Source organism: Jaculus jaculus, chromosome 11 (genome assembly GCF_020740685.1).
Source record: "Jaculus jaculus isolate mJacJac1 chromosome 11, mJacJac1.mat.Y.cur, whole genome shotgun sequence".
In the NCBI taxonomy this organism is placed as follows: Eukaryota; Metazoa; Chordata; class Mammalia; order Rodentia; family Dipodidae; genus Jaculus; species Jaculus jaculus.
In genome coordinates, this window is record NC_059112.1 from 2,467,777 (window position 1) to 2,480,864 (window position 13,088).

The 13,088-nt window shown below is 43.7% G+C and overlaps 1 protein-coding gene across 1 annotated transcript; it reads right to left on the minus strand.

Moving 5' to 3' along the window:
• Positions 1-10,469: 10,469 nt before the first annotated feature.
• Positions 10,470-11,838, minus strand: LOC101600755 (growth-regulated protein homolog gamma). The gene is made up of 4 exons (XM_004665348.2): positions 11,734-11,838; positions 11,516-11,639; positions 11,341-11,424; positions 10,470-10,594 (listed from the first exon to the last, which is right to left on the minus strand). Exons 1-4 carry the CDS (start codon positions 11,822-11,824, stop codon positions 10,579-10,581), a joined length of 315 nt encoding a protein of 104 aa, XP_004665405.2. The 5' UTR covers positions 11,825-11,838; the 3' UTR covers positions 10,470-10,578.
• Between the last annotated feature and the right edge of the window lie 1,250 nt (positions 11,839-13,088).

Sequence of the window (13,088 nt, forward strand, 5' to 3'; positions counted from 1 at the left end):
ATACACTAAATGCACAATAAAATGTCAAATCATAAAATAGGTTACAGAAAGTGTGTGCTCAGCATGATTCCTTTGACCTGAAGCTCAAAATAAACAAAATAAACAGTCATTGTTTTCAGGTTTTACAACTGGGTAGTAAAAAAGAAAAAGAAACAGCAGAAACAACAGAGTTTCAAATAGTGTTCAGTTCTTAGGTAGGGATGGTTATGTGATTTGGCAGCAGGGCAGGATGATGTAAACAATGGAGATGTGTTTTCTTAGAATTCTGCAGACTGGAAGTTCAGGATCAAGGTGCTGGAGAGTGTATTGTTGCAGAGTTCTCTCCTTGGTTTCACACTATCTTTATGCTTTCCCTTTGATGCACATGCAACCTGTACCAACATTGCTTCTTTATAAGGACATCACTCATATTAGGGTAGAGCCCACCAAAAATTCCCTCATTGTATCACCTCTGTCAGGAGATTATTTGCATATGTGGTCACATTCTGAGGTAGTGGAGGCTGAGGCTTTAATTGGGGAATTAGCAAAGTGTGGGGAGGGGCACAAATCAGTCTACAATCACAGTGCCACACCCACAAGCTTCTGATGTACTTGTTATGCTTAAAGTTTTGGCCTGTGTAGCAAATGCGTGGGAGGTTTTTACTGCCATTTAAAAGTGTGTGTGTGTGTGTGTGTGTGTGTGTGTGTGTGTGTACACACACACACACACACACACACACACACGTGCATGCTCATAAACTCTTGAATCAGTCGCAGGCAGAATGCTAAGAATAACCACCGAGTTTCCCACAAGCATCCTCCGCAGTGCGACTCTGACATATCCCACCCACAATATGCTAGATGATGCAATAACATCACCATTAGAGATATAATTTAAAAATTACTAATCTACTAAATAATAATAAAAACTTCCAAATGAGCCTGCTTAATGTAGTATGAATTTTAAGTGCACAGTTTTCTCTGGCTGGTAGCAGAAGAGGAAGAGTGAGATTAAGGCAGATCTCCATGGCTTATATCAGACAGACATGTGGAAGAGGCTCTGAGCAGCCTCCAGGAGTTGAAAATGACCCCAAAGAACCAGCAAGAATGTGGGGACTTCACCGTCCCACAACTGCAAAGACCTGACTTCCCCCAGCAGCCTGGGTGGGAAGTAGGTTCCTCTCTTGGATCCACCAGCTGAGCCTTCAGCCACACGGACACACTCACGTCAGCGCATGAAACCACATAGGAGGAGCCAGCACAGCTACCTCAACTGATGTGTGACACAATTGTGAAGCAACAAGTATGCTTATTGTGTGCTATGCTGTGACACTCTATTCAGCACTGAACAACTGAGGCATCATGCATAATAAATAGAAAACTTCTAACTAAAAAGTGTAGAACGCAGACATTGCTTTATGATGAATTATTCTTATATCTTTACTCGTGACTTTGTGTCTTTGCTGATTGTATATTTGTGACTTCCAAGTGAAATCCACTGAGAAAAAGTTCATGAACTCAACTTGTTCTCCATTTGACTCCCCTACCACCCCCCACACTTCCTTACTCTGGGAAGGAGTGAGGGTATAAATATGAGGCAATTAGTTCCCCACCCTGTGTGGCAATAAATAATGTCCAGAGGCATGGTCATCAATCTCTTTATCTAGCACATTTTGGAAGGAAATACCAGCTTTGGAAACCCCAAATTGAGAGTTTTCAAACCAATCCATATCTTCACTGCTTACATGACTTCTCTGCTGCTGCAACAAATACCCTGAGGTATGCTGGGAGAAATCAAATCAGAATTTGAATATATGGGCATCGTGACTCATGACTGTCATAGGGACCCTTATCAGGAGACATACAGTCATGTTATGTCTTCACTGGAAATTTGAAATTAGTGCAGCTGGATACTCAACCAGATTCACACACTCAATGCTGACACAAGCATTTAATGAAACAAGCACATAAGGTTAATCATATGATATCATTATGTTTAATAAGTGGGCATTTACTAAACACCTAATGTGTCTGAGAGGTCAGCTAAGGTAATAGCTCATAGCTTAAAAGTAGGCATGTTGAGTGACTTATTTAGTAGTAAAACAATTTGATCCCTTTCTGGGACACATTGTAAATACAGATGATGTGAGAATTTTATGTAGGGAGGGCAGCAATTTCTAGCTTCCCAATACCATTAAGATAGATGACCTAAATTTGTGGTAATGCTTTTGCATTACTTTAAAAAGGAAACTATTGACACTTATGTCCCATTGTTTCTAGGAAGTCAAACATATTTTCAAGTTACTCAATAAGAAACACTTTCAATGACACAAACTAAATGCAGGCTGGCTTACAAGCATTCTACAGTTTGCTCAATGCCAAAACCACCTCATAAGGTTTGGAATCTCTTCTGATTTTTCTGGTCCCCACCCTCAGGACAAGGACAATCACATCAGGAGGAGGGCTGGTGGGTGCTCAGCAGCAATGTCTGTCCTTGGCTAGACCCTGGGCTGCATGGTGGAAAGAGTGGCACTATGTCCCCTTTTATGGGCACACAGTAGCCCCAGAATTTCTCCTTTCTGCCACTGATGAAGGAAAGGCATGGCTATGCAAGTGGCCTGGTTGTCACTTCATAGGTAACAAAGGAAGCTGGGCTAGGTTCAGCTGAGGGTCAGGGACAGGATGAGATGAACTTGAAGGTTGAGGTGAAGCTGTCAGGTTCTAAAAGGGAATCAACTGAGAGGAGTTAAATGTCACTGTGGTCAATGAATGGATTCATGAGAATGCTAATGACTTTTTTTAAAACAAAGGCCATGTTTGCACAAAGAGGGCATTTAAGACACTTTCCTTCAGCAAATGATTGCTTTTAGCATTTATACATATTTGTGTGGTCAAACTTGAGGGTAACAAGATTTGCCAAGGTGAAACTGTATTTACAGCATTCACTACAAGAATGAATTTAGATTGCAATGGTCTAATAATAACTCTGTCCTATTACAACAGAAAACTGCAGTGAATTGGGGTTTGAAAGAATCTGTTTCTCTGGACTTGAAGCTTAATTGAGTATCACAGAACTATGAGCTTTTCTTTTTTTCCTAAAGTAGTTTTTTAAAAAATGAGTTTAGTTAACTCAGATTGATTACACCTTGTTTTGGCATTTGCAAATCAAAGAGCAAGGTGTTTCCTTTAAATTTCTTAGGGCTCTGGTAGATGATCATAGACACAGATTAGGTGACTAAAACAACAGACACGAACATTTTGCCTTACAGTTCCAGAGCTTCAAGTCCAGCACCAGCGTTTTGCAGGGTTGGTCTTCATGCTAGGAGGGTGAGGGAAGGAGAGGCTCCAGGCGTCTCCCCATGGCATGCTGACGGTTGGCCTCATGTTTACATGGCACTTTACCCACATGCATGTCTATCTCTAATCCCCGTTCTATAAGAGCACTTATCATGTCACAATCAAATCTCTCATCACAGGACACATCCTCATGAACTCATTTTAACTCAATTACCTCTTTCAAGACTATCACCAAACAAGGGCGTATTCTGAAATACTGGGGCTTAGGATCTCATCACAAGAATTTTAAGGGGACTCAGTTCAACCTTGATTAGCATTTCACTGAAGAATCAGTGATTACTAAAGGGTTGATATAATCTGATGGCAAATTTAGCTTAAGTAATAAGAAATAGTTTTCTTCCATTAATTCTTGAGCAGGCACTAGGTATATAAAGATAAAAGACTTGAGTTTCTGTCCTTAAAACCCACAGCCTGCAGGAAGGTCCCTGATGCCCCCAAAACATTACAGGTCATTCCCACCAGGAATAGATGGTAAGACCCTATTGCTGAAGACTCCACATACTTGGGCTGCAAGGCCACTGAGAAATCCTGCTGGAATTGAGCTGACAACCTCCTCCATGTAGACCAGTTGACAGAAAGCTGGAAGAAGCCACTCTGCATGCAGTTCAGTGGGAGAGAGAAATCACCAGTGAAGATACTCAGCAGTGGACACTGCATGCCTTGTAGTTTGCCAGCCAGGCCAAATGAGCCAACAGCTGCAATAGTGGCACGTCTGTGATGATGGAAACCAACTGTCCTCTATTTGGAGTGGAGGCCTGTTCCATGGGAAGGAACACACCCCTGATTCTGAAAACCTAAAACAGGGTAGTCATGAGCCCTAGAGGTGTAACATCTGCTACTGTCTGGCTAAATGTAGATACTATGCTCATCAAACTGCCCAGTAAGCACTTCTCTTAATGTTCATACCCATATATTAATGCTGCTCTCACTTTTGGTAGAGAACCTTCTCTTTTCAGATGAAAGTGACCTTGGGATGACTCAGAAGGCATCAGAAGGTGCTGGGAAGAAGTGACAGAGGAGTGTTCGGCACTGCAATATCTCTATCACACTTTCCAAGGTTCAGGGTCCATTGTGGAAAAGGTGGCAGTAAGAATGTAAGACCCAAAGGAAGGGTAGGACTCCTTACAACATGCTTCCCCCAGACACAAAATGGCCTGGATATCCATGACATCATAGTGCCTGACACTACCTATATAAGACCATCATAATAGGAGGTAAAAGATCATGACATCAAAACAAAAGATAGACTGATTGAGGGGTGAAGGTGTGATGGAGAATGGAGTTTCAAAGGGGAAAGTGGGGAGAGGGAGGGTATTACCATGGGATATTGTTTACAATCATGGAAGTTGTTAAAAAAAATTAATTAATTTTTAAAAACCCACAGCCTCTTTGGAATGATGAGCATGGAAACAGGTCAAACTTACTAGCTAATCTGTGTTTGCTATAATATGGATCTTGAACGTTTGCCTGTTAGTCCTTGACTTGATGTTTTAGATCTGAGGAAATTTAAGAAGTGTTTAAAATGGGAGGCTTTAGGCTATTGGTAAACTTGACCATGAAAGAGAACATGTGACTTCCTCCTCCTGTCTTTTACCCTACCAGAAAAGTGAACAGTTTGTTCCACCATGTACTGCCAGTCGTGACACCAATAAATCATAGGCTAAAATCTAACTGTTTGGAATGATGAGCATGGAAACAGGTCAAACTCACTAGCTAATCTGTGTTTGCTATAATGTGGAACTTGAACGTTTACATGTTAGTCCTTGAGAGAGAGGGAGAATATCATCAACATTTACATTTTGAGATTCATGTTCTCTCTCTCTCTGTCTGTCTGCCTATTTCTCTCTCTCAAATACATAAGTAAAATTAAGAATAATAACAAAAATATCTTATTGTAGTATTACATTCTGCTTTTTACCAGCACTGCTCTAAGAACATTTTGTCAATTATTTGCAGACCACCCAGAATATTTTTCTCTTATTAGCAAGCAAATTGAACATCAGAAATATGTGTGAAATGTTTAAATTTGCCACACATCTGTGGATCCTGTCTAAGAGTCAGAATCAATTTCCCAAACCCCTTGACTATTCTAACATCATGATTTGCTTTGGCCAACAGGACATGTGCTTCTGGAACTCTTGCCCTTGGGATCCTGCTACCATTAGGTCAACACAGGAACTCCTGAAGATGTGAAGACTCAGGAATGGAAGGCACGATTCACCAGGCTTGGTCAGGAGGTAGTACCTCAAGTCAGCAGGTGACAGTAGCCACATGAGTGACACCAGGGAGAGCTCATAATGACCTCCCCTCCGAGCTCGGCCCAAGTTGCCATACCACCTCGCTCAAACTGATGGTCCTGAGCCACAGTAAAACAGCAGTTGTTTTAATTCCCTACATTTTGGAAAGACAACAGGAAACTGACATAGTAACTTACCAGGTCATACAAGGTGACTGAGCCCCTTTCTGGTTTTGCACTGTTGGGCCGCAATATTCGCCCTACTTTCTTTGGACTTCCCTGTAGAATCTCATGGCATAACTGGCTATGATTTTGTAATTTGTATCTTGAGACCATTTCTACAAGTCTTAGAGAACCAATTCTACAACCAAGGTTTAAGCTAATAATATAGCAGCTATAGGGACACCGTATTTTACTGAACAGAGTTCTGGGCAAACAGAGTTCTAGCCTATTTTGTACTAAAATAGTTTTGTGACATGTAACAACTCTTCAGTAGTCTGAGCCTCCACTATCCTGTATATACAATGAAAATATTGATTTTTTTTCCTTTTTTGTCAGTTTCTCATTTTCAAGAAAACTTCTACCTGGTTCTTGTTTTTCTTTAATTATTTTTTTCTCTAGACCATCTGATTTATTTTTTCAATGATTGTTGAAAGCAACAAGAATAATTCTAATTATTTCTCATTTTCAAAAGAAAATACTGATCTGTTTTAACATAGAAGATAAAGATGTTAGTAAGATGCTTACATGTTCATAGGAAAATAAGAGCCTGGCTATCACTTAGTACACTCAATTTCCTCTACTTAAAGATGTTATGTATACAATTCCATGTTTTACTTTCAAACAGATCTGAGAAAGAAAGCAGAGGCTAATGCCAGAATCTGATTATGACCCTATTGTGAGTAACAACAACTTTGGTTTCTAGGTCTGAGTTAGTTTTATGATTTCCGCAGGATAAGAAAGGTTTTCCTCTTGGCTGGGAATATAGTTCAATAGGTAGAGTGCTCACAGTGCAACTCTGAAAAGCTGAGTCTGGATCTCCAGGGCCCATATAAAAGCAGAATCTTGTCAAGGGCTTCTGTGATCCCACCGTCCCCACAGCAAGAAGGGAGGTGGGGACAGGAGAATTCCCTGAAGCTTGCAGACCAACAAGGCGGGTGAAGTGAGCAGTGAACAATAAGAGAATCTGATTCAAAATGATGTGGGGTAGGCTGGAGAGATGGCTTAGTAGTTAAGGCACTCACCTGCGAAGCCTAAGGACCCATGTTCAATCCCTCTCCAGATCCCACCTAATCCAGATGCACAAAAGTGAGGCAAGCAAAAGGTCGCACATGCCCACTAGGTAGTGAAAGCATCTGGAGTTCAGTTGCCATGGCTGAGGCCTGGGCTCACCAATTCTCTCTCTCTCTAAAAAAATAAATAAATAAATAAAATATTAAAAATTAGGTGGGAGGTGAGAACTGAACTGTAAATTCTCTAAGCACACATGCCATGTGACACCCATGTGCCTGCACTGGCACACAAAAATGCATACACACATCAAGTAAATAACTTTATAAAATAAAATAATCATTCAAAATAGCTCCTTGGGAGGCTCTATTTTCATCTGCAGTGAGCACGTCTAGCATGGTCAATACGTTTTTCATGATTCTCTTCACATGACCCTCCCTCTTGAGCTTTTGGAATCAGACTTGTTAACAAAATAGTAATGGATAAGTCTTTGCCTTAAGGTCTAATTCCTGGGATGTCTAATTGTCCTTATTCAGGTCCTCCCAAAGCAGAACCTGTTACCAAGATGTATGAGCCATAGTGAATCTTGGAGATGATCACAGGAAGAACGAGTGAGGTTGGGGACTGTGGTGGAGGGAAGGGAGTAAACAGCTGCTAACGTAGCATGTGGGCCACTGAACTTACTAAGGACATTGCTTTTATCCTGGAAGCCTTTCTAAGTATTCCTCAAAATTCTTCCTCCATTCCAAGTATGTTGGGGTAAATGTAACAGTCCTGATATCTTGTCTCAACAAAACAGATGTAAAACATCATACATATACACACAAATATGTATATATAAATATATATGTATACTAAATGCACACACACACACACACATATATATGTATATATGTATTCACACATATATATGAGAGAGAGAGAAGCTCCTAGCATTTTCCACCCAAAAGACTAGGAAAAGTGGAGTCTTCATTTCCTAACTTCTATCCTTCCATAAGGGCTGCTTCTGAGGCCTTCTTGTTTGTGAGTTCAGCAAGCTATCTCTCTGCCATGCCTACTCTCCCACCCCAGATAGAGAGAGAGAGAGAGACAGGGACTTGACATTGAGAAGCCAGTGCCCACTGTCATTAGTGAGCTCACGGGTGAGTGGAGGATACAGAGAAGAAAGGACAGGCTCCTTCTCTTACTGTCTGTGTGGACGGAGAAAAGAGAAATGAAATGGTCTCAGCTTTTTTTCCCTGGATTGTCACACTGTACTACTGTGGATCTGCCCTCCACTCCATCCTATGTCTCTTTGGTCACTTGTGAAAGTTCTGAGAGGACATCTTAGAAGAACTCACCCTGAAGGGCTCACAAGGACAGGGTAGGGTCTGCCATGTGGCCTCTCTCCCTCTCTGTCTCCTTTGGAGACATTGCTCAGGGAACCTCAGCCACTACTGCCATCGTCGTTTCTAGGTGCTGGCCTCATGACATTGTGTTGTATTTTACATAACTTTCTTTTCTATGTCTTCACTCCATGACTACCACATCATGCACCCTGTGTCCCATTTCCTGCCCTTAATGTGCCCAATGAGAGATGGCCTATAGTTTCAAGGTCTTGGGAAAACTTTGGTGTGACAAACTACAGCTGACCTATGCTTTTCATCTAAGATAAATGTGTCCATGGAGTTGGCCTGAGGAACAATAGAAAGAAAAAATGAGGGTTTTGGAGCCAATAACATAATTCCTGTTACACTTCAGAAGATACAGCATGCTGTTCTCCTGCTGCAGAAAGTGATATAAAGCTGAGCTAAGTTGAGAAACTTGCACAAGATCACATGGATAGGGGTGGAATTGAATCCAAAACTGGCTGATTCATTGAGAGCTGGTTTTAACCACTACACACATGGAAATGTGCCCTATCCCCTTCTTGTGCCCCATATTGAGAAGAGCACAGTGATTGGAGCATCAAGGTCCGGTTTCTGAAGGTCTTAGGTGTGAGATGCAGCTTACTGACACCCCAGGGTCCAGCTTGTTGACATTTTCCAGTGTCCTGTAACTTGGAGTTAGGGAAGGACTAACTGCCAGCGTGTATGAAGGTTCCCATTTATTTATTGCTGTACATTTTATAGTCTTTCCTCCCTCTTATAACATCTCTTCCTAGTAACTTTGAAGATAAAGGATTGTTATGTCCTACCTCTTTAGTGTGGGGGAAAAAAGTCACAGAGAGTTTCTTGCTTCTTAAGAACCTTTTGGCTGAGCGGCTTGGGACAAGCCAAAACAGTCACAGTCTGCAGGCTGACAGCTCCACAGTCCTGCCTTTGTGGGATTTCCTGGACTCCGGATCTCGGCGAGACCTAAATCCCTGGTCCGGAGACACATACACACCTCACAGGAGCTCAAAGCTTCCTTTCGAACTTGGAATTTTGTTTCAGATTACGAAAAGTGTTTTCTTTCTGATGTGAGGACCCTGCCACTGCCTTGGGACTTGGAGTGCTGCCCCCGCCTGGGCACATGGTGTACTAGCCACCCAAAGGCTTCCCTTCAGCACTGTAAGAACATCACTAGCAAGGCGGGAAACCACCATCTTCGCGTCCAATAGCCTGTACCAGTACATCGTGTAAAGCATTGGACCATCGTTAAGCTTGATGTTAATTTCCTGCATAAGAAGGTTAGAAAATCGAACTCACATCTCAGACCTTTGCATAAGTGAAGGACTCGCAAGCCTTTTCTACTTGATGACATAAGTAGTTTCAAAGAAAAAAATATCAACTTTACTACCATTTCATGGTTAACCTCATTAAACTGTCAACAACTGATTGCAAAATCATCCACCAAAAGCAGTGAAAGTAGACCTGTTAGCTGTCCAAACAAGTAGCAAGGTAGCAGGAACCCTGATGAACAGAGGGTGGGGGAGAGCAATGGCTTCTAAAAAACAGTTTCCAGTTGGGCAAAGCACATTTTTTGGGTTGATGAAAGCTATCACCACATGAAATTAGACATGCTTGACAATCTAATTGATCTTTGTAGCAAACTGAACACCCAGGTGTGGAGTAAGAACCGTTGAGAAACACTGACATCAATCATTAGATTATCCAGTAAAGATAGCACATGCCCCAAAGTAATAAAAACAAACATTGCATATTTTAAAACATTTTATTTTCATTTTCTTGGTAAAAATATCAATAAATACTTAAACTTCTCTGTTCTGATAAGTAGAGACACTATATAATTAGCTAGACAAAACATTATGCCTTAACAAACTGGACACAAAATTTCCAAGGGATATTTAGACTCTGGAGTTGCCAAAGCTTCAGCATGAGAAATGGTCACCATAACATCATTTCAATAAATAACTTATTTAGACTAAAATATTACAAAAATAGATATGCACATACATTCCAGTACCATGAAATGATCTTATTTGTCTACATACGGGACTGCCCAGCCTCCAAGACAATGGTCACCAGGCTGTGGGCATCTCAGACTGACCTGACAATATTTGAAAAGTTTTTACCTTCAAACTAAGAATCAGTATTGAATGAATTTGAGTTTGACATAAAACAATAAATATAATAGTAGTCTGCAAGTAGAGTCAATCACACACTTACTTATTTCATGTGTACAATATTAACAAAAAAAAAATTTAAACGAGCAAATAAATCAACTCTTAGAAGACTCGCACCAGCCCAGTAAGGCCCATTCAGGTGGCCTCAGAAGATTTCCTTTGTTCGGCTTGTCCTAAGAAGGGCGAGGTCGGCCTCGGGAACCGCTGCATGGGTCTCCTCCTTTCCTGCTCAGCTGGAGGCATCACTGTGTGAGAAAATGGTTGTCTTTCAGTAGGTGCTCAGGAAAATCAGCTGCACAACCTTTTCCCGTGTTGCCCTCTAGGGGCCACACTTTCCGGACTACTGCCTGGCTCCCGAGAGACCCAGCCCAAGCCCTTCAGGCTGAGCTGTGTGGCGGAGGGACGTCTGTGGGCCAGTGGAGGTAGGGAAGGAGACGCGGCAGGGTTCTGTGGTCTCCAACAGCCTACACCTTTCGTCTCCGTCACCCTGGGCTGCGCTTAGTTCATGAAGCAGCTGTAATGAATTCCCTGTTCTGCTCAGTTTCAAACTAAATCACCTGTCACATGGTTAATGTGTGGTGGAGGAACTCAGACCTGTGCCAAGTGCTGGGCCACGCAAAATCTCAGCTTTGCTCTGCTAAACTTTAGGGCGCTTTTGCCAGGCACTATGATCCAGGACTTTCAGAAGAGCCTGGGGCTGGGGAGCATCTGTTTTGGGCGGAAAGTTCATTCTGTACTGGCCAAGGCTGATAAATTTAAAGGCACTGTTACTGATGTTCATAAAACGGAGACAGGGTGAGGGCGGGGATGGAGGACACTGGACATATCTTCCTCGCTCTCAGCAAATAAATGGTGTCAGGGCAAGGTTGCCCTGAAGCAGTAATCACCAGTCCTTCTGCTAAACCCCGGCTTCCCTGACAGAACCTTCAGGCGTCCCATGCCAGTGCATCTACCTGGGCCCAACATCTGGCAAACACGAGCCACAGCTCACCTGTTCAGTATCTTGTGGATGATCTTCTGGACCATGGGAGATTCCGGGTTGAGACAAATCTCTCGTCCATCCTTCAGCATGGCTCTGCGAGGGAGGAGGACAGGTGCGAATGAGGCAGGAGGTCAGGGTGGGCCAGTGCCCGGTCAGGGACCCTGGAGGTTGTGGCAGGACTTACATGACTTCAGGCTGGGTGCAGTGGGGTCCTGGGGCCAACACCTTCACACTCTGGATGCTCTTGGGGTGCACTCCTGGCACTGTTTGCAGACACTGGCAGCGCAGCTCCAAGGCCACAGGCGCACCTGCGGGAGGGGGTGAGACTGGTGAGCAGGGCTGTGGGCGGCCGGCCCCACCCGAGCCCGTGCCCCCGCCCCGGGGTCCAGGAGCGGGTGTCACCTGTCGCTTGCCGGCCTGAGGTCCCCAGGAGCAGCAGCAGCAGCGCGGCCCCGAGGAGCGGGGCGCGGGGACTGGAGGTGGCGCGGGCCATGGGCTCAGAGGAGGGTGGGCGGATCCGGGTGCTCAGCGCTGGCGGGAGAGGCTGGGGTGCTGTGCGGGCTGTGAGGCTCCCTGCGACCCGCGGCCGCTTTTATGCTGCGTGGCGCGGGTGGGGGAGTCCCCCAGAGCTCCGTGTGTTTCCTCGCGTCGGGAAGGAGCACGCCCTGCCCGGCCTGGGTGGCCTGGGGACAAGCTGGTGCCATCCGCGCCCTCCTGCCTGACTCAGGGAACACGGGACTCAGGATGTTACAACCCTGCCCTATCTCTCCAAAAGGGAGCTAGTGACCAGTGAAGGGTCCCACTGGAGTGACAGCTGCAAGAGGACCCAGGGGCAGGGACTCAGGTGTCTGGGGCGAGGAGGAAGTGAAGGATTTCAGCTTCAGCGTGGAAGAGATCTTTTGAGGAAAGGAATTAGCTAAAATAATTCTCAGTGGAGGTTTTGGGATTCAGGGAGAGCTGGGAATAGAACCAAGGTTTTTCTCAGCTATCCTTCCTTCCCTTCCTTCCTTCCTTCCTTCCTTCCTTCCTTCCTTCCTTCCTTCCTTCCTTCCTTCCTTCCTTCCTTCCTTCCTTCCTTCCTTCCTTCCTTTCTTTCTTTCTTTCTTTCTTTCTTTCTTTCTTTCTTTCTTTCTTTCTTTCTTTCTTCCCATCCACCCACTTATCCTCGCTATCTCTATACCTAATTCTAAGGTGACATGTAAAAATCATATTAGTTGAATAAAGAATAATATGATTCCTGGGCTGGAGAGATGACCTAGCAGTCAAGGCACTTGCCTGAAAAGCCAAAGAACCCAGGTTCCATCCCCCAGAAACCACATTAGCCACATGCACAAGGGGGCACAAGCGTCTGGAGTTTGTTTGCAGTGGCTGGAGGCCCTGGTGCGCCCATTCTCTCTCTCCCCTCTCTTTCTCTGTCAAATAAATAGAAATATCTTGAAAACAATAATGTGGTTCCTTATTTCATTTTCATACATCTCTCCTCTCTTCCCCTAGTCCCTCTTCTCCCACCCCAATAGTCCTCTTTTTATGCCATGTGAGGATGTATATACGTATGTATTAAATTTAGATGTGCATATGAGGGAAAGCTTGCTGTTCTTACCCTCGTTATATTTTCTTGTTTCTCCCTCCCCTTCCTCCACTCACATAGTCTCCCATCGACTTTCATGTCATTTATTTCTCTAGTCATTGAAATCATGATTCTGCATCTGAGGGAAAACACACTCTCCTCAGCTTTCTGATGCTGGCTGATCTGGCTT

Excerpts from the sequence above, each read along its gene's own strand:
- LOC101600755 (XM_004665348.2), bottom strand. The coding sequence starts at position 11,824 with ATGGCCCGCGCCACCTCCAGTCCCCGCGCCCCGCTCCTCGGGGCCGCG. Across the intron at positions 11,640-11,733 it reads CTCAGGCCGGCAAGCGACAG|GTGCGCCTGTGGCCTTGGAG; the intron begins GTGACACCCGCT and ends CCCCTCCCGCAG. Across the intron at positions 11,425-11,515 it reads TGCACCCAGCCTGAAGTCAT|AGCCATGCTGAAGGATGGAC; the intron begins GTAAGTCCTGCC and ends CCTCCCTCGCAG.